The 19,824-nt window shown below is 36.4% G+C and overlaps 1 protein-coding gene across 2 annotated transcripts in view; it reads right to left on the bottom strand.

The window, feature by feature from the left end:
• Window positions 1-3,849: 3,849 nt before the first annotated feature.
• Window positions 3,850-19,824, bottom strand: part of coro2b (coronin, actin binding protein, 2B) — a 41,606-nt gene continuing 25,631 nt past the window's right edge. For both annotated transcript variants that reach the window (XM_015394641.1, XM_015394642.1), the window contains exons 3-12: window positions 12,351-12,467; window positions 10,518-10,667; window positions 10,268-10,432; window positions 9,386-9,502; window positions 9,190-9,294; window positions 8,622-8,718; window positions 8,436-8,548; window positions 7,233-7,323; window positions 4,577-4,716; window positions 3,850-4,273 (exon numbers count right to left, since the gene is read on the bottom strand). In XM_015394641.1, the coding sequence (XP_015250127.1) occupies window positions 4,139-4,273; window positions 4,577-4,716; window positions 7,233-7,323; window positions 8,436-8,548; window positions 8,622-8,718; window positions 9,190-9,294; window positions 9,386-9,502; window positions 10,268-10,432; window positions 10,518-10,667; window positions 12,351-12,467 (1,230 nt within the window). In that variant the 3' untranslated portion in view covers window positions 3,850-4,138. The remainder of the gene's footprint in view (window positions 4,274-4,576; window positions 4,717-7,232; window positions 7,324-8,435; window positions 8,549-8,621; window positions 8,719-9,189; window positions 9,295-9,385; window positions 9,503-10,267; window positions 10,433-10,517; window positions 10,668-12,350; window positions 12,468-19,824) is intronic.

The following is a 19,824-nucleotide window of genomic DNA, read 5'->3' as shown; positions in this document are numbered from 1 at the left end:
CTCATCATAGGAACATGTCCACTGGGACCACCGTTTGGACGTCATGGTTTGAAATAATGCATTGCACGTAAGGTTCCGCTGCTTAAACCAGCACGTTAAGGCCCGTCTAAAGTTTTCCAATGATTGTTTGGATGATCCAGAGGAGTCATGGCAGAAAGTCATGCGGTCAGATGAGACTAAAATACAAGTTTTTGGTTATAATTCCACTAACTGTGTTTGGAGGAAGAAGAATGATGAGTACCTTATTAAAAAAAACATCCCTAGTGTGAAGCATGGGGGTAAAGGCTTCATGTTTTGGGGGTGTTTTTCTGCACATGGGACAGGGCGACTACACCGTATTAAGGAAGACCGGGGCCAGGTATTGTGAGATTTTTGGAAACAACCTCCTTCCCTCAGTTAGAGCACTGAAGATGGGTGGAGGCTGGGTCTTCCAACATGACAATAACCCGAAGCACACAGCCAGGATAACCAAGGACTGGCTCTGTAAGAGTCCATATTGAGGTTCTGTCATGGCTTAGCCAGTCTGCAGACCTAAAAGCAATAGAGAATCATTGGAGGGAGCTCAAACTCTGTGTTTCTCAGTGACAGCCCAGAAACCTGACTGATCTAAAGAAGATCTTTGTGGAGGAGTGGGCCAAAATCCCTCTTGCAGTGTGTGCAAACCTGATGGAAAAACTACAGGAAACATTTGACCTCTGTAATTGCAAACAAAGGCTACTGTACCAAATATTAACACTAATTTTCTCAGGTGTTCAAATAATTATTTGCAGCTTTATCATAAATAGTTTTAAAAATCCTATATTACGATTTAGATTAGATTCAGATTTTATTAGAAAAAAACAACCTTTAGTAGTAGTTGTACTTTACCATACTTTTTACACAAATAATGTATCAGTGCTAGAGCACACTTATACTCTGCCCACCACAAGTTACTTCTGAAATCGGGTGAACATACAGTAAATGGTAGAAATCTCGCTGGATGTTTCCTATACGGATAACCTACTGTAAAGATTAAATTGAGTCAACACTGAAAATTATATTTTGTTACTTCTGCACATATTCATTTTGCAATCATTTTATTAATTTGTTTTTATCTTATACTTTGAAACACCAGAATTTATTCCTAACTGTCTGATTACATCATGTTAAACATTACACTACAAAAACTACTCTAAAAAAAGCTAATAAATAAGATCTACCAATGCAATGAGTAATTTTGCTTTTAAAATAATATTATATATTATGCAATGGGAATAGGATAATTGGTTTTTTTCTTCATTTAAATAATCGTATTCTATTGGTAAATTATCTTATCTTCCCAAATCAAGGGAACATGTACTAATATCAAGAAGAAGTAACTGACTTGAATTAAAATTTTTGTAGTGTAAATTTGATGAAAGCAGCCAGAAATAACTTAGTACTTGAGTAACCATTTTAAAACATACTTTTGTATTTAGTTTTTTTTTTTTTTTTAGTAATATCTTAGATAGATTCAACCTTTTCTTGAGTAAACATATTGGCGCAGAGTGTTTCTTTCTTGAGTCATTATTTGGGTTTTCTCCTTATCTCTGTTTATAACATAGGGAACAGTAGCAACCTGTGAATAAAAGGATATGAAAACTCGTTGAAAACCATGTGCTTTAGGATCCTGCTTGTACTGCTGACACCCATCAAAAACCGCAGAAAAGCACTCGTTGCTGCCCATCAGCTGACTTTTAAGCCATTTTAAAATGAGGTGAAACTCAGTATTCAGTCAGGTTATTTGAGAGGTAGTTGTACCAACTACATGTAGACAGTAAAAAGCTCTGGAAGTTGCATCTCAGGGTTTGCAGAATGCCGTTTGTGTGTTAACTGGTAGATAGAACAACAACAAAAGGAGAGATGTTTAGCCATTAAGCAGAATACCAAGTACAGCCTTTCAGCACAAACACCTCACACAAGAGGTGCATGGTTTTGGGTTATTTTGCAGCAGCGAGACCTTGGCATCTTCAGTCTGTCAGTAAGACTGATTTCTTCTCTTGACAAAGGAATTCTGGACTATTGAAGATCAAACGTCCAACAACCGATCCTTTGTTAATAAAAGGAGGATCTGCCCCTCAAAAAAGTGACATCTGATGAAATCAAACAAATACAATGGTTCTAGATGCTGCTGAATTACATGGTTTCCTTTAACACACAAAACCTTTGTGTTTTGGCTTCAACTTTGTGTAAAACACATTTTAGGACACATCTGTTGCATCTTTGTTTGTGCTGAACATTTCCATGTTTATGTCAAATCGAAGGAAAAATCTGGAAAGGTTTCCACTTGTCTGGGATTTTTTAAATGAGGAGTTAGACGGATTCTAAGTTGCACAGATTTAAGCTGCAATGTAAAACCAACAGACCAAAGCGGAGCCACATTTAATTGATTTGTTGAAAAGATTCAGGTTCAATGCATTTAACAAGATGATCAAATTCCACATACCATTCAGCTACTTTCTCAGAACTTCCTGTCTTCTCTTTTCAACATCTGCCACTTTGCAGCCTTTTTAACATCCTCTAATGATACATATTCATCATATTCTAATATCTACGGTTTGTACATTCTTGGTCTACTGATGGCTCATCCTGGAGAGTTAAACTTTATATTTTTACAAGGGTGTGATGAGAAAAACATGAAGTGCTTGATTTTAAACCTGCCTGTTATACTTTTCTATCATATAGTCCATTCTTCTTTTCCTACAGGAAGCAGAATCAAAGACAAAAAAGGATGCATGTAGTTCAGCCAGCCGAAAAAAACCCAGCTGTTAAAATCCTTCTAATCAAGTTTAATTTCAGCGGCTTCCTAAAGCTTTGAATCGAGGCACTTAAACTGCTATTTAGTCAAAATTTGATGATACTTGTGAAATAGAAGCGGATGAAGTTACCTCTTTAAATGAAATAGCACAGCAAGCATGTCCCCGCTATAGTCTTAAGATTAAGTAAAATGTGAAAGTATGCTTATTATTATTTGCTTTGTTAGCGATACTTTATAACATCATACTTCACATGAAGTCATTTTAAAATCAAAGAAGTAAAACTATTCAGGGTGCTGCTCCGTACATATTTTGCACCGATTCAGTCAAACACATTCTGCATGATCTAGACAGCTTCACTATTATTAATTGTGCCACATTATATACAAAAAAGGATTAACAAGTAGGCAAGTTCTTAGCAAAGAGGTTAGATGTGTCAAATAAATAGAAGTAAATGTAAATCAGCCCTGAATCTTTACAATGGCCCCTTGAAGAGCAGCTAAAATCCCTCCCTTTATTCACCCTACTTGAATAATACACAAGTCTACCATTTGTAATACCTTCTACTTTCACACTTTTTAACTACAAGAGTCAACAATCTGCTCTTCTTGGGGAAAAGACTGGATTTGTTTATGTTAGTGTTGAAGGTGTTTTATAGATAAGGCCAGCAGGGGAAGGAAAGCAGTTACAAGATAAGCAGCTTTCTAGGGGAAAATACTAAACAAAAAAGGATCCATGTCTTAAATAGTCGTCTTCACCTGACAGGTGTAAAACTACTTCACCTCTGTTATTCTGGGATGGTGCTGCAGCTCACTGCAAACAGCAAAGCCTGGGGGAAGATAGTGGGAGTCTGTCTTTCGATTATCTAGTTCTGCCTCTGTGGAAAATAATAATGCATGGGATTTAGTCAGTAATGCAGGATAAGTTAAGGGTCCTTTTTGCATTTCAGCAAGGCATTTCCACATGGAGAAAAGGTCCTGAATGACATAAATACTTATGTGCTCAGGTTGAAAATATGCTGTTCCACTATATACTGATTAAAGAGCATCTCCCCAACCAAAAAAATAAAAAGAAAAGAAATGCCAGAAAATGCAGTTATTTCTTTCCTATCATCGATCACATTTTACCTGATAATCCCTGAACTGCCTCTTCTTTAACATAATAATAATAAATACTAGTAAAAGGATCTAATAGTTGCATCGCTTACAATGTTATCCAACAGTTTTTATATTTTACTGCCTGCAGAGCAGCAAAAATGTTGACATTTAAAAAAAAAAAAAGGAAGATGGTGGGACTCAGAAGCTATCAGGAGGTCAGAACTGGGAGAAGAGGAAGCATGTTTGCCAGTCCAGGAGGCTTTGAGGTCAGACATCTTTAGGGCTAACATTTTTCAGGTTGTTGAGCTCCAGCTCCAACTGCCGTATTCGCACGTCCTTTGTGGTCAGCTCCTCCTTCAGCCGTCGTAGCTCATCCTGCTGCCGAAAGAACATCCGTAGGAGCTATGTAAAGGAATTACACAAAAAAACAAAAAAAAACAGGAACTCAATCATTAGATACCTCTGTGGGGAACAACATCCCAATCTTAGAGACAAGCAGCCTTCACATCAGTGCTTATTGTGATGTTCATGAGCTCTTCCAATGCAAACTCTTTCCTAAACTGAGAAACCACCTGACCTTCTGAGATCCATGGACCGCGACATCTCAGAGCCATTTAAGCTTTTTTTCTCCTTTATGTAGCTGAAAACAGATATTGTTAAAGTTTAGGCTGGTGGCTTCGTTCATGCAGATTCAGACTCACACACCTCATTCTCTGTCCTGGGTGGTACATTCTCCAGTAGGTCGATCCCATTGACAACCATACTCTTCTTCTCCTTCACTGGGGCCTTAAAAACTAACTGGTTTGGTCTGTGATAACCGTCTTTCAGTGACATCAGCACTGGGTCTGGTGGAAACAAAGATGAGGGAATAAGCATGTGAAAAACAGGAGACATGAATTCCAAAAAAGTTTAAAAAAAGCAATACAATCCACTGGACTTTTTTTTCCAAGTTTGAAGACATTTTGTTTCCCATCCAGGAAGCTTTTTCAATTCAAAATGTCAGAAATAGCATTGAGTTCAAGGCTCTTATACAGTAGCCCAGCAAAGCCTTTAGAAAACATGTAAAATGAAACAGACGAATGTCTGTCCACCCCTTTGGAATGCATTGCCCCATACCTGTCTATGTCTCTGAAAGGGACATAGACAGCCCTTATTTCGCTCTTGATAGCCCTTAAATTACTGCACTGGATTCCTCTTTGTCAAATGATAGAAATTAAATATTGCTCATGGAGTTACAAGCACTGAATAATCTGAGGACATAAACATACTTCAGATTCGCTGGCCTAGTATGAGTAATGTAGACCCCTCAGTTTAACAGAGACATCATTACTCTGTGTTCAACTGCTGTTTCACTGCAAAAATGATCTACAAATAAACAGAAATTTCTTAAATTAAGTATATTTACCCTTAATTTCAATGGGCAAAAAAGATGATCTGCCAACAGAATTATTACTTTTATGATGCACTTTTATGATAAGTAATAATGCACTTAACATAAGACAAAGCAGTATTTTTTGTTATTTCAAATGTAAATTGTCTTGTTCTATTGACAAAGTGTCTTGATTACCTCCTCAATTCAAGAACAAATGCACTTATTTTAAGAAAAAAATGACATTTAGATTAAAATGTTTTGCCGTGTTTTATTATATACATAACATTTTACTTTTTCTACGTGATAATTTCTCAGGTTTTTTAAAATTATATGATGCTTTCATGTTACGCATAATTAGTGTTTTTTTTATGGGATTACCATGTCAATGTATGCTGCTGAACATATACACTTACCTTTCATTCCTAAAACAGGATGTTTTAGTCACTCATGTAATGTTACTGATAAAGTGTTGAATATAGTCTTTGTATATTTAGAAGATAAAAGTGGATCTAAGTGAAGATCTCATTGGCTACTTCTAGATCCAAAGAGATTTATATGAGGAGTCCTCATTTTTCAAATAACTCACAATGCAAACTCTTTGGTTTCTGTTTTACTTTTTTTATAATATGGATTGTATAACAAAACAGTTGAGTAATTAGAGAAAGCTTATCCAGCTTCTATTTTTTGGCTGCATAGGCATTTGCTTCTGCTGAGACATCCCTCACCAGGGTGGTATTTAGAGTCAAGCAGAAAGGTTTAACTTTCACTGACATAAATGAGAAAAAAAAGGACTCCAGCAGTTCACAGTCTGACATTAATACAGGAAAATACCTGACAAATAAAGCTAAGCACCCAGAAGGAATTATTTTGGTCTTGTTTTTGTTTTATGTAATTTGATCCACATGCAAATTATGTTTTTAAGTTGCAAAATATAAAGAGAACAAGGTCATAAGTCATGACAAGTGGGGCTCCAGTGTTATCAGGAAATCACTGAGGCATCCAAAAGCCAAAAAACATTCAGCCATATATTTTAGAGCATTACCATTACTAGAGTCTAAAAGCTGTTTCATCTGTGCTATGCATTAGAGCTGGCTTGTAGGGAGTACAATGGAATAGGCAGGAATCTACCTTACCCTAATTTACCTTACCTTATTTTACCTTACCTTACTAGTTCTTGAGAGAATTGATATGAGGTGCTGGTTTCAGAAAATAAAACAAATCATACAAGCTTTTAAGCATAACCTACTATGGTGATACAGCTATCTAAGAAGTGGACCAGTACTGACAGATCAATCCTGCAGCACACTGCAAAAACATTTAAGTAAGTTTATTTTTCTTAAAATAAGAGCCTTTTATCTTGAATTAAGCAGTTAAGTGATACAGTTTGCTAATGGAATAAGGCAATTTACATTTAAAATAATAAAAAAAACAACTGCAGTCTCTTATTTGAAGTGCATAATATCTAATTATCTTATTTTATACTTATTTTAAGAGAAAAATACTCTTTCCCTTGGCAGATCATCATATTTACCTTCTCAAATTAAGGGTAAATACACTTAATTTAAGACATTTTTACTAATTTTTAGATCTTTTTTGAAGTGTACAGCTAATGCAACTTGTGCTGAGAGCTAACACTAGAAGAAATGACTGGATGATGTGCAGTTGAATGATTTGTGGTTTTTAAATGCAACTTCTGGATTAATGTACACATCTTTGATATATTTTTATAGTGAGGTTTTCTAAAAATGCACATCAGACTTCAGCTCAGGCTGCAACATGGTGGTAGTTTCAAACACTATAGATAGAGTCCAAGGAAAGAGCACACATCAGAGACAGACATTTTTTGTAAGAAGTTTTTTCTTCTTTTTTTATTAGAAATAAGCCTGAAACACAAGAATTAAATCTCTTGACCTCGGGACTGTTTTATGATTTGCAGATATTTTGTTTATAATAAAAAGGTGTGAAGCAGGGCTTATGTGTTTTGTTTACCTCTATCAATCCCACTCAGCCACTCGCTGGCAGACAAGGCTGGTTCAGTCCCGGCTGTCATTGGGTAGATGTCCTCCTGGTATGTATCTGACTGTTGACACACATTTTCAGATGCTTTAACATTTGGTTTATCTTACTTATTTGCAAAACATTTGACACAGAGCATAGTCTTTTGATATAGATTAAATGCTTTTCACAGTTTCACCACAAGTCCTACTGGAGTGCAAATAAAAAAAATATAATTTCTTAGTTTTCACCTAGCTATTTTGTGTACTTTTATAAACTTTTAAATTTTTTCCCCACTATATCTGGTCTGTCACTTCTCTAAAATTAAAAAAAGAAACTTAAAAACTATTCTTCTTAAGTCAAAGTGAAGACACCTTTATACATTGCTGACATGTTTTAAGTTTAGCTGTGATTTAAAAAAATATGTATTTTCTATTTCAACATTAAGTCGGTATTTACTAAAAACAAGCATCGTGTCACATTAATGTGAAGAGATTGTAATCATCATTGCACATTTAAGACCTTTTTACACAATGATTTGTAAAACGTGTACCTGAAGATAGAAATTTGATCGTAGCATATGTGAATTCGACTCCTCTGAGCCCCATTGTTTTTAGAGCCCTCTTTCACTGCACCAACAACAGTGATTCCTTTTTTTTGGTATGTTTCTGCAAGCTTTGCACATCTCAGCACCCAAACCTGGATTTATTCTTCCTTTAAAAATAGCTGAACTCGGCAAGATTTGGCAAAGGGTGTCAAGTTTCAAAGTGTTGCCTCAGATTAAGGACTGTATGGCGTTTGACTGGTGGGTTGTGAAATATGAATGTGCTTCAATCTTTCTCTGGTTGCTAGTTTTGTTTTGCATGTAAAATTTTGGTCTCATCTGACTAGAGCAAATTTTTGCCATGACCTCTACATGCCTTATGGCAAACTTCTAACCACTTTTTGGCTTTTTTTTTTTTTTTTAGAAAACAGCTTGCATCTTTATCTAACATTCCCTCAAAGTGCATGTAAATATTTATAATTTAGTATCTTTAATGCAAATCTGCTGTTCCTTGGTCTTTATGATGCTGCACTAACGTTACATAAAAAAAAAAACAAAAAAAAACAGCACTTCAGAACAGGCGTATTTATGTTTATAATAACAAAACATCAAATCAGGTCTTTTTGCCAAATGTTCAGTTACGGATCACTTACTCTTCTTGGCACAATCATAGAAATTGGTTCGATCATGCCCTTGAGAGTGACTAGTTTGTAGAAGCGGAATACCTCACAGGCTGCCACATCCAGCCCGTGCTTTGGCATCACACCTGCAAGAAAGAACAAACGACTGCAGTAAAATTATTTGCATTCATAAATAGCTACAAACATCTGATGACTTACCCAGTCCTTTCTGTGGGGCTGGGGAGCGAAACTCCATTAGATACTGGATGTAGGGCTTCTCTGTAGTGATTTCAAAGTAACGGATGTTGCCATCCCCCTGAAAAAAATCCCACCTCAAGTATTACATTTTTAATATTTACTGTCTCCAACCAGGGCATACATCTTATATGTAAAAAAGGGTAAGTAGAAGTTGAATGTTATAAATGTGTTTAAATTCCCCATTAGGCTAAAACAAAAGTAACCTCAAATCTAACAGATCAACTTGAAAAAAGTCTGAGGCAGAATATCTACCATAATATCATAGAAGATGCAGATACAAAAGGTTTCCTCAAACACCCAGCAGATGGGTAAAAAACATGGCTTTATTGGATATCTATGGTAAATATACATTTCATAGCACTAGTACATCATAGCTGTTGCATACTGTGCACCATTGATCCCAGTTATTGGTCTTTATAGTAGATATAAAAAAATCACTGCAGAAAAGACGAAACCTTTGTCTGTATTTTGGCCCATTCTTCCTGATGAAACTATTAAAACTGAGTCAAGTGTCTAGACATCTTTTTACCTTGCCTGCCAGGTACAGCATGTGTGTGTCAGCATCATAGAAGGGAAATAACATTCCTGAGAGGCCATCTATGTCCTCCTCCACGATAGGCATGGACAAATCTTCCTGAAAAGACAAACACAGAAAGCATTAAACACCCACCTTCTGCTTCCACTGGGCTGCTATGGGTGGGGGGCATACAGACGCACTGCCTAACCTGATCCCAGAAAGCTATCTGCCGGGTGTTCCAGCGAGAAACCCCCGTGGTTAGGAGCCGCTTCATGTTCCCCAGGAACACCACTCGATTTACTCGATGGTTCTTGTAACTTGCTTGCTGGTGGGAGGGGGACACGATGGAGAGAAACGTTAATATAAAATGCAGCTACAAAAAAAAAAGGCCTTAAATGTGACAAAATGTGTTTTTAAATGTTAGTATTACTCAAAATGGAGTTAACATAAAAACTCTGAGAGTAATGTTTCATAGCCTCAGTAGATGAAATCCGTGATCCTTTCTGCCTATGCTGCCTTATATTTGATGCCCTAAGAGAGATTTAGAAGGCACATGGTTTTTATCAAAAGCCATTTTTAATTCAGTTTGATTTGATAGCAAAGTAAAAATACTGGGGCTGTTTAAAGGCAAATTAAATTTATGACGTTAAGGAAGAGAGGAGTATATTTTTCAACATAAAATATACTAAGGAGCTTTTTCAGCAGCAAGGAGCAAAGTTAGCCCTTTTATATTTGATTCCCTCATTTCTCACTATATTGGCACACTCATACTAAATGTTGCTGCATGCTAATGTTAAGTATCTATAATTTTATCACCATCTAAATGACACGACTATAATGACTGTTTTGGGTTAAATGGCAAAAATGAAGATGAGAGACAGAAAATAACAAGGAATGTTTAAATAACACCATTTAAACAGGGAATTTATGTATTTATTGGTACTTCCTTTACTAAAAGGATTTATTCTTTCGGGGTGAATTAGGTTAAGGAGACTGGGTTTACAAAAAAAAAAGATCTGAATATAAATATACATACATTATTTTATTTATTTGTAATTATTTAAGTTGGAGATGGTTGAAAAAAAGTCACCTGAAGGACTCTCCCAGAGCGCGGCTCAATAACTCTCAGCTTCTTGTCTTTGCAGCTTGTTGCTAGCAGGCTGCCGTCTGTGTTAAAGGACATACTTAAGATGACATCAGTGTGGCAGTCGATCATTTTCACTGGCTCTCCGGTCTCCAGGTTCCAGATCAGGATCTGACACATCAGAAAGAGTTACTACAGTATTTCTGGTATTCCATTGAAATCTGGGCATTCATCCAATGTGGGAGAATTGATATACCTTATAGTCATAGCCAGCACTGAAGAGGATGCCACTGGTGGTTGGATGCCACTCAATGAGACCCACTCGTCTGCTGTGACCATACAGCTCCAGGACCGCCTCAGTCATGTTGCGCCTCAACCCCCCTTCTGGGATCTCCCATACTCGAACCTGCCAAACACCAGAGAAGATACACTCTTTGGTGAGTTTATTAGGTAAATATGTTTAAGAGGCATCAAGATGTGGAAAAAACAAACAAACTACAATGCAGCAATAGAGTTGATTTCTTCCCGCTATCATCTCATTCCTCATCGCCATGCAGGAGACTAAGATATCTCGCCTTATCAGCCAGGCCAACAATAACAACTCCCCTTTTCAGAGGCATAGGCCAGTATCGAGTATTGCAGGTTACAACGACCTGAAGGACTCTCCTTTACTGGGGTCGACCTGTTCCTCCAGTTCAATTTGTATGTTTTCTAGGCCAAAACAAGTCTTTGTTGGGCTACTCTATAAAGCTTCGAACTCAACGTTTAATCCCGACATTTTGAATTGAAAAAGCTTCCTGGATGGAAAGCGAAACATCTTCAAACTTGGAAAACAAAATCCAGTATTATTTTTTTTTGTACTTTTTAAAAATTTGATGAAGGTCACACTATTTATTAGATTAAGAAAGAAAGCATGATTCAGGGGAATCTAAGCATTACGCGGTTTTCATTCTAGTCTGATTATTTCAGAAATCGCTGATATTGGGATTTACACAAACATCTATGTCCTGTTTACATGGATTAATCTGAAACAGACAGGATGAGTGGTGAGCAGCAGTTGCATTGATGGAAAATGTCTTGTTGATATTGGAGGTCAGAGGAAAATAATATTCAAAGCTAAGAATTTGGTTTAAAGAGCATATAAAACAAGGGTTCATCCTGGCTACTACCAACAGTTCAAGCTGGTGGTGATGTAATGTTGTGGATCATCCCTTCATGACCACAGTGTGCTCTGATGACAGTTCCCAGAAAGATAATACACCATTTCCCAAAGCTCATTTCACTGTAATCAGATCCCCTTTACAGTCTTCAGAACTCAATCAAGTAGGACACCATTGACATGTGGTGGAAAAAGGAGATTCAAATCATGGATGATCAACCGAGAAATCTGCAGTAACTTTTATTGCTGTCAAAATGAACCTGAATATCTGAAGAACTTTTCTGCTCCTTGTTAAATCTAGGCCACGCTGTTCAGAAGTCACAAGGATGCACTATCAAGATGTGCCATTTTAAGTGGCTATTGAGAGTGAATAATATACAGAAAAAGCTAAAGGAGGATGCTATGTCATGCTTTAAACTCTTACAGTGTAACTATGACCTTAAAATGAATTGAAATCTCATGGCTGGAGATCCATCTGATCAAAAGTGGCACAAGCTATCACTGTAGCCTACTGCTTCAGGATTACACTGGATTACTGAAAGCACATTAGGCTATGCTGTGGATCAGATGAGATTATAATTCAACAAGTGAAAGTATTACACAAAAACAGAGTGACTGTCTTTACTGAGCTTAAGAGACAAGGGTTACATGGGTGTAAGGGACAAATATGTCCTCGGAGGGTTTTACAATAGGAATGTAAAGGGAAGTTAAAGATTGACTGTGTTTTACAAGGGTCTAGCTTTTATTGTATTGTATAATTCTTTTACTTGCTCATATTTTAGATCTTTATTTTTTAATACTCCCGAGGGTAAAAAAAAAACCCTGAAACACAGGTTGACTTAAGATTTATTTTTATTCTTGTTAATTTCTGCTTTATAGAATAAAATCATGGAAAATGTTTGTAAATAACAGAGGTTGTCACTGACTCACCGAAGTGTCCTCTGAGCACGAGGCTATGATGTTTTCAAAGAAGGGATTCCATTTGATATCCAGCACGTTGCCCTGGTGGCCACACACCTTCGGGTAATGAGAGTCCAGACGGCCAGCCTGACAAAAAAAAAAGAACAGATTTCAATGAGTTAATATTTACTCTCTTTGTCCTAAAACCAAAAGTTTTCAATAAAAAAAGAGGTTAAAATATATGTCAGTACAAATACTGTTTTGGGATGTCTGCAATTAATAAATATAAAGTAAAATCCACGGCAGCAAAAGAAGACAGGATTCATAGCAGAAGAAGTGAAAATAACATTTTTTAAATCGCATAGACCATTAAGTAAGAAGAAAAAAGAAAACATTTGTTTCAATAAAAAAATAAATAAAGAAATAAATCTTTGTACTGATCAAAACACAAATAAAACATAAAACCATTTAAATGACTCTGTGGATTTGCTTAATAAAACTTGGACACAATGTGTGTTTTTGAGGCAGTTTGTTGTTATTGCAATGACTTGGTGAGTCCACAGAGGGGCACTGGCTCATAGCACCCAATAACAGACAGCTTTCAGAAACCATTTTGCTTTTTTATGATTGTTTAACTTTATCTCAGTCCACTGACCTAGTTTTTTTATTTCCTCAGAGATCCATGTTTCTGTCATACGATGTTCTAATTCTGCAAAATGCAGCATGTTTGCATGCATTCAATGAACACTCTACATACAAATCACCTCTGTTTACATCTGTGGTTAATGATATGTTGAGTATTGAAAAGTCATATGGTTCTAGAGCTAATTAAACACATTTTCACTAATTCCCAAACCTAGAAAAAGTCTTGTGCAAAAGAAACAATCTTTGTAAAAATATCTATGTGTCATAATAGGAGGAGAAGGCAATTAGATTTCAGTCATGACAGTTCTAGCATTTATTTCACTTCAACAAACTAAGGAATTCATACAGCACAATAGTGCTCATTGTAATGGAAAGAGAAGGGAAAATAACAAATTACATAGAACATAGTAGTTTTAAAAAGCAATATTATTCATTTACACAAGCTATAAAGGTATTTTGGAATGTTTTTACACAAACAGACAAAAAAAAACATGGAGTAATTTGCCCCCAATGACAAGAAGTATAGAAGGAATTAAGGCTTTTCAAATAGCGCTGCAGGCCACCAGTTATTTGGCGTTGTGGTCGTCATGCAGTCAAACATTTTCCTGCAAACATTATGCAGCACTAAAGATGGGAAACCTTTTTATATATTTGTAAACTTTATTTATAACAGAGAAAACCTGGAAAATCCTGCGCAAAAAGTTTTGTATAATATCTATCCAGAATTATACCACAATGATTGTTGATGGCTGGAAAGAGCATACATTCAGCATGCAGCTTTCTATGGGACTTTTAATCAAATCTTAGTAAACAGAAATTATCTTTTGTTTGTAGAATTCAAACTCTTTATAGGATGGAAAAGAAATCCATAATAAAGTTACTGTTTATATAGAATTCTGTATTTTCTTTTAAAAGAATTATTCATATTGTTTGTTTTATAACCAGTCCATCTTAAAAAACAAAAACCATATGTCTAACATTCCCAAGATATATATTTATTGGTGTCATGGTATACATTATGTCACAAAGAGCAAAATTAGAATAAATCCATGTACTGAAAAATTATTGAAATGTATAAAACAACACTATATTTGGAGGTCCTCTGTGCTTTTATAGAATTAAATAGCTTCTGTATGCCTTGAATCAATATTTTTTACACATTTAAAGTGTTTTTGAAAATGTCTTATCTGGTAAATTGTTCTAAATTGTGGCAAAATACACATATTTACCAACATTACAAAGCAGAGGAAAGTAGAACTTTTTAAGTGTGCTAAAATTTGTTTAAGTCACCAAACATCTCAGCCCTTGCCTTTAATCAGCTGCAAAGAAAAAAGAATCCTACAAACAAGCTGCACCAGAGGGCTTTAGGACTGTAATTATATTTGCTGTAGAAAAAAGGAGGGTTTTAATTCAACTACTAATCAGGAAACGGCGTGGCCATGTGTTAGACGTCAGGGTTCTTGTTCAGATCATTTCCCAGGGCTGTTATGTAACGGATGAACTTTCAGTGACGCACCAATTTCCAACTGCAATTGATTCGCAATTCCCAATAAATCTTTGTTAATGTGGACGTGCACTGCTAATCTGGGATACAGTCAAGCATATTTCAATGTTTGGAGACTCAAATGTGTGTTATGTCTATTAAATTTTTTTGTATTTTTAATAAAGTCAAGACCTGTAAGACCTACCTGTAAAGGGAACATACATTTGAAAGTAATGTAAAGCTATCTGAAAGGGGAAAACAGTTTTAAAAGTAAAATTATTATATTGTAAAGAAAGAAAATTCACACTAAAAGCAAAAACCGATGTTGAGACTGTAGAAAACATCTTGAGATAGACTATTTTGTTATTGAATAAAAGAAAGATAAAAGCCCAATTTTTATTTTTTTATTTTTTTATCAGAGTGAAAACATTTTCTGTCAAAGGTAGATTTCTCTCTCAAAACTTTTTTCTTCTCTCTCTCAAAGTCTAACCACTTCCTATTTACAGTAGAATTTTTCTCACAATGTGATAAATATGGCTGTGTTTCTATTGAAAAGTCAACAGAATTGACACAGAATAACTTCAGATATGTCTTCCATAGCATAGATTTTAGATTTATTTTTCATTTGTACAAAACAGGAAGCAGTAATAAATATTTCTGTACTTTTATGAACACTAGCATAATCTGTTAATGCTGATGCAGCTCAGCGACAAAATTGACTGATAGTGTCTCTCTCAACCAAGATGCTGACATCAACATCTTACTGTTCTTGTGGATGCGCCATTTATCGACTTTAAATAAGCTGAAACTAAATACCCTGAGTCATGTTTTTTATCGAGGTAATATGGCTATCTGTCGCGCTGCATGCTTTGTTTTTAATAAGCCTTGATGCTGATGCCGTTTCATACATGTCTGCTCCACTTTACTGTGGGAGCTAAATATCTGGATCCCTTGTGTTTCTACAATGCTGCACACAATCTTGTTTACAGTGACCTCATAGATGGACTAAATAACTACATAGAAAAATATAAAATCATCAGTTTTCATTGTAAATCTATTTATGATACAGTTGCATGTGTTGTTCTGTCAGTTACCTCTAGCTAAAAAGAAACAATGCAACAGCAACAAAAAAAAGAGTTAATAGTGTGAATTTATATAAAACTTCTCTCATTGTTTTGACCATGTTAGGATAATTATCATTGAAAATGTGTGAGTTTATTACACCTTGGCTGCCTGTTGTGTGTCAGAACTGATGTTTAAATCTAATTAAGACAGAAGAAGTTCTTTTGTTTGGGTATACAGTTATAATCTTCATTCTGTACGTGGCAAAGATTTTGGGAATGGAGTGAGAGCGGTGTCTTCATTCAAAGCAATTTTGAGTGGAGCTCAGTATACAGCAGTATGCAGGTCATTATGCAACATGTCCAATGACATCAGCACCAAAATGGAGGAGGCTGGAATAAATCCTACTATTTCTGATTGCAAGATTATAGGATGCAGATTTCCCACATGTCAACAGCTGTTGTGTAACACATTGGTTTACACACAAACTAAAAAAGGATAACACATGACTAAATATTGTGGTGGTAATATGAAATAAACAAAAAGGCTATTTGTATTCTAACTTTTTCGCCTCAAGGGCCAAATTCCAGCAATAATTTGCTTAAAATCACATTAAAAGACAGAGCAGATTTGAGCACTTTATATGAGAAAAACTAGTTCCACACACTGTAACAGCAACAAGATTGATATCAGTTAGAAAGTAACCCAGCCATCCTCATTTTCTATTCCTTTAAAAGTTCAAAATGATCTAATTTTATTTTTCATCTCTTCAATACATTTTACGCATGTATCCTTAAGCTATAGTTGTTAATCTCTTACGCCAGTATAAGGAGTTACATTAACAGCCCTGTCGGTTTCTGTCTTCACCCTGACCTTATGTGTCATTGTCTGGGTTCCAGGTGGTGACAGCGGCAGTTCCTCCGCTGATGGCTTTGACTACAGGCGAACATATGGCCGTCTCGCCAACTGTCACTGAAATATGTCAGACAGGCTCGAATCTCACCATGAACCAAACCCAACTGAGATTGGCCTGATTACCTCATGCTGAAGTAGTCTTTGGCTCTGCAATAAAAATGGAAATAAGGCACAGAAACGATGAGCAAGGAGTTTATTAAGAGTTGTATCTTTTGTTTATTTATAAAAATATTGTATTATTTTACTTGACAGCCAATAAAGGTGGTATCAAAATCTTTGAAAATGTACATTTATACTGGAATTGTACTTTTCATCCCACATACTCAAATGGATTTTTTGTGTTTTTCTTTTTTAAATAAATTAAATTTAAAAAGAGACCAGTACCTCCCTTTTGCAATAAGAACATATATGTTTTATTTTTTTCCCATAACATTTTACAAAGTGGGAACATGCAGAGGGAGAGAAGGATCTCTCTTCACTTTTTCCTGAACCGTGGCTCCTTTCTTGTCCCTTCTATTAAAGTTACCTCCCTAGGTTGTCTTTAGGGTTTAGGTAAGGGTGACCATAGTTATTTCTGTCTTTGGTGAAGACAGGAATAACTGTCTGCATATATATATATTTCTGCATATACTTTATTTAGATTATTGTTTTACTGAGAAGCCCAGTGGCGTCCCATTTTGGGTTTGTGGGACACAAAACTTAGATCTTTGTTTTTCATGGACAAAAACATTCATGTAATAATCAGGGGCAGGGAAAACCTGAATTTCTGTGCTGAATGGTAGTTTTAAAAATGTATATTTACTCAAGGCTGGATTTTTAAAATTATTATTATTATGATTTTTAATCAATAACAGATGAACTGCCAATAAACGTGTAGGTCACTCAATGCAAGGGTTTCATGGCCCATGATCGCTCTTTTTAAAGCTGTACGAGGATAAACTAGAAAATCAAAAAGAAGAAAAATATTCGTAGAGAGCAGACCTCCATCCAGCAGCAAATTTTGCACTATAGCTAAAACTCACACATGATCTGGGCCATTTTTATTTTTTTCTTTGGCATGGGGTTCACCTTTGGTAAAAATTTACTTAAAATCCTTTCATACTGTTATAAATAAGGCACAGCGTGTGTTTTTTTTGCTCTCACCTTCTTCCTGCACTCTGCTTTCTTTCTTGATCAGCAATTCGAGGCCCAATCCTAAACTGCCCCCTAAGCCCTAACCCTTAACCAACAAGTGTCACTCCGAATTAAAGTCTCACTCGGAGCTCTGGAAAGCGCCTTGCTTTAAGGTGGGGGGTATAAACAAGGTGGTGTAACCCATGTTTCCCTCCAAAAGGAAATCAGCCGTTGCTATATCAACACAGCCTCATGCGTGGCTATAGCTCTTGGCGCAGGTTGACATGCAATCAAACATTTGCCCCTTTCTTAAAAAAAAGTATACGGTCAAATAAAACTATTTGAAAGAGGACCTTCCCTTTTGGAATTAGTGACATGTTTTTTTCTTTTTCCTAAATTGTGATTTTCTTTCAGTGCCAGCTGAACTTATATTTTAAAGCACCTGTTTCCTCCTTTATCAGGTCGCCATTACAACTACTGCCAAATTCCAGAGAGCCAGCTCTGATGCAGACTTAGGCTGTGTCCGAACGTCCTCCCTAACTCCAAAATCACTTAATCGCAGTATAGAGCTGGGACTATATAGTAGACTTTATAGTGAACTCAATTAACTGACTGTTCGGACAGATGATTACTAATTTTTGCTCCCTGGTCATGTGACTCCACCTCCCCACACCATCTTTGTTATTTGTTGCAGGCTGCTTTCACAACAAATCCCATAATGCTTTGAGAGGAGTGCTCTCACAAAGCATTCCGGGATATATCTGCTCATCTAGTGACCATGGATGAGCACTACTTTTCAAGGTGCATTGTGGGAAATGTTGAGTTCACTACTTTTTTCATCAACTAGATGTTCGGACACTCATCTAAAATGGTGTAACCACTATGTATAGTGCCCTATATAGTGATTAGGGCGGATGCTCTGGCTATTCACGTTATCCTGTCCACAGACAGACAAAAACACAAACAAAAAACATTACATGCATAGCAGAGATATGAATAAAGAGATATGTCGAAGTTTGAAACTGAACTCTTATGAAGATATTAACGCATTTGCTTTTAGCAGCCTTCCTTCTGTTTTAACAAAATCGTTTTTGCGACTTCCTCCCACCCCATTCTACAACCAACATTTTCAACAGTTGAACAAAGAAACATCACCTATATTAACTTATATATTGTGAAATAATAAACCACTGTCTTCTTTGATTTACAAAACTACTTTATTCAAAGTGTAATCATTTGAAGTTCAACTGTCCATTTCAATTTCACTTTGGGTACCACCAGTAGTTTAGTTGTAAAAAAAAAAAAAAAAGGTGGATGGTGGAATTCTTTTTCTTTTTTGGAAGCATTCATAGCCTAATTGATATTTTCTATTAACCTAAACCAATATGCATGGTATGGTTGTTACATGTCAGATACGCTGGTCATTGACCTTGACTCTACAGTAGAACTGCAGTCAGTCCTGGACTGGTATGGCTATCACTGGCCCTACATAGTAAGGGTGTTGGGATCCTGAGGCTTGCCCATCAGAGGGCGCCGAGGATCCCTCCTGGGGATTTTTTTTTTTTTTTTTTATGGACTGTTCTGAGGGCGTCTGGAAGCCGCCCTTGAGGGGGGCGCTCTGTTGGGATCCTGAGGCTTGCCCATCAGAGGGCGCCAAGGATCCCTTCCTGGGGATTTTTTTGTTACTGTTGGGATCTGGGGTTATCCCCAGGAAGGGATCCTCGGCACCCTCTGACGGGAAAGCCTCAGGATCCCAACAGAGCGCCCCCCTCAACCCCAGATCCCAACAGTAACAAAAAAAATCCCCAGGAAGGGATCCTAGGTGCCCTCTGATGGGCAAGCCTCAGGATCCCAACATAGGGACAAATTTCCCACTGGGTTCAGCTTCATAATCATGGTAGGACACTTCTTTGATTTTATTTATTTTGCTCAGGCTACTCGTAAGCCCACAGCCAGGCAAATGTTGAAAAGGCAATGTTATTGTCATTACTGTTGATATATAGTAGAAATTTTACACATTCAGGAAAATTTTATGTCACAGTGGATGGTATGGGGGGATGGTCATTTTAGAAGGGGCATGCCAACCCCCTCGTCTACCCTTAACTCAAGTACTGGGTACCACTAGCTTTATGTATTTATGATCGATATTTTGGTGATATTTGCTCTAGCTTCTTGTAGGATGTTTGACTCAACTCAGGAGAAAGAATTTTACCTAGAGTCGTAAATTTGATTTTTGCTATTTACTACCAATTTATTGGCTGACTCTGAAATGAAAATGAAAGATTT

Source organism: Cyprinodon variegatus, unplaced genomic scaffold (assembly GCF_000732505.1).
Source record: "Cyprinodon variegatus isolate N-32 unplaced genomic scaffold, C_variegatus-1.0 Scaffold701, whole genome shotgun sequence".
NCBI lineage: Eukaryota > Metazoa > Chordata > Actinopteri > Cyprinodontiformes > Cyprinodontidae > Cyprinodon > Cyprinodon variegatus.
The sequence above is the reverse complement of the archived record's forward strand: the minus strand, read 5'-3'. Positions and strand labels throughout refer to the sequence as shown.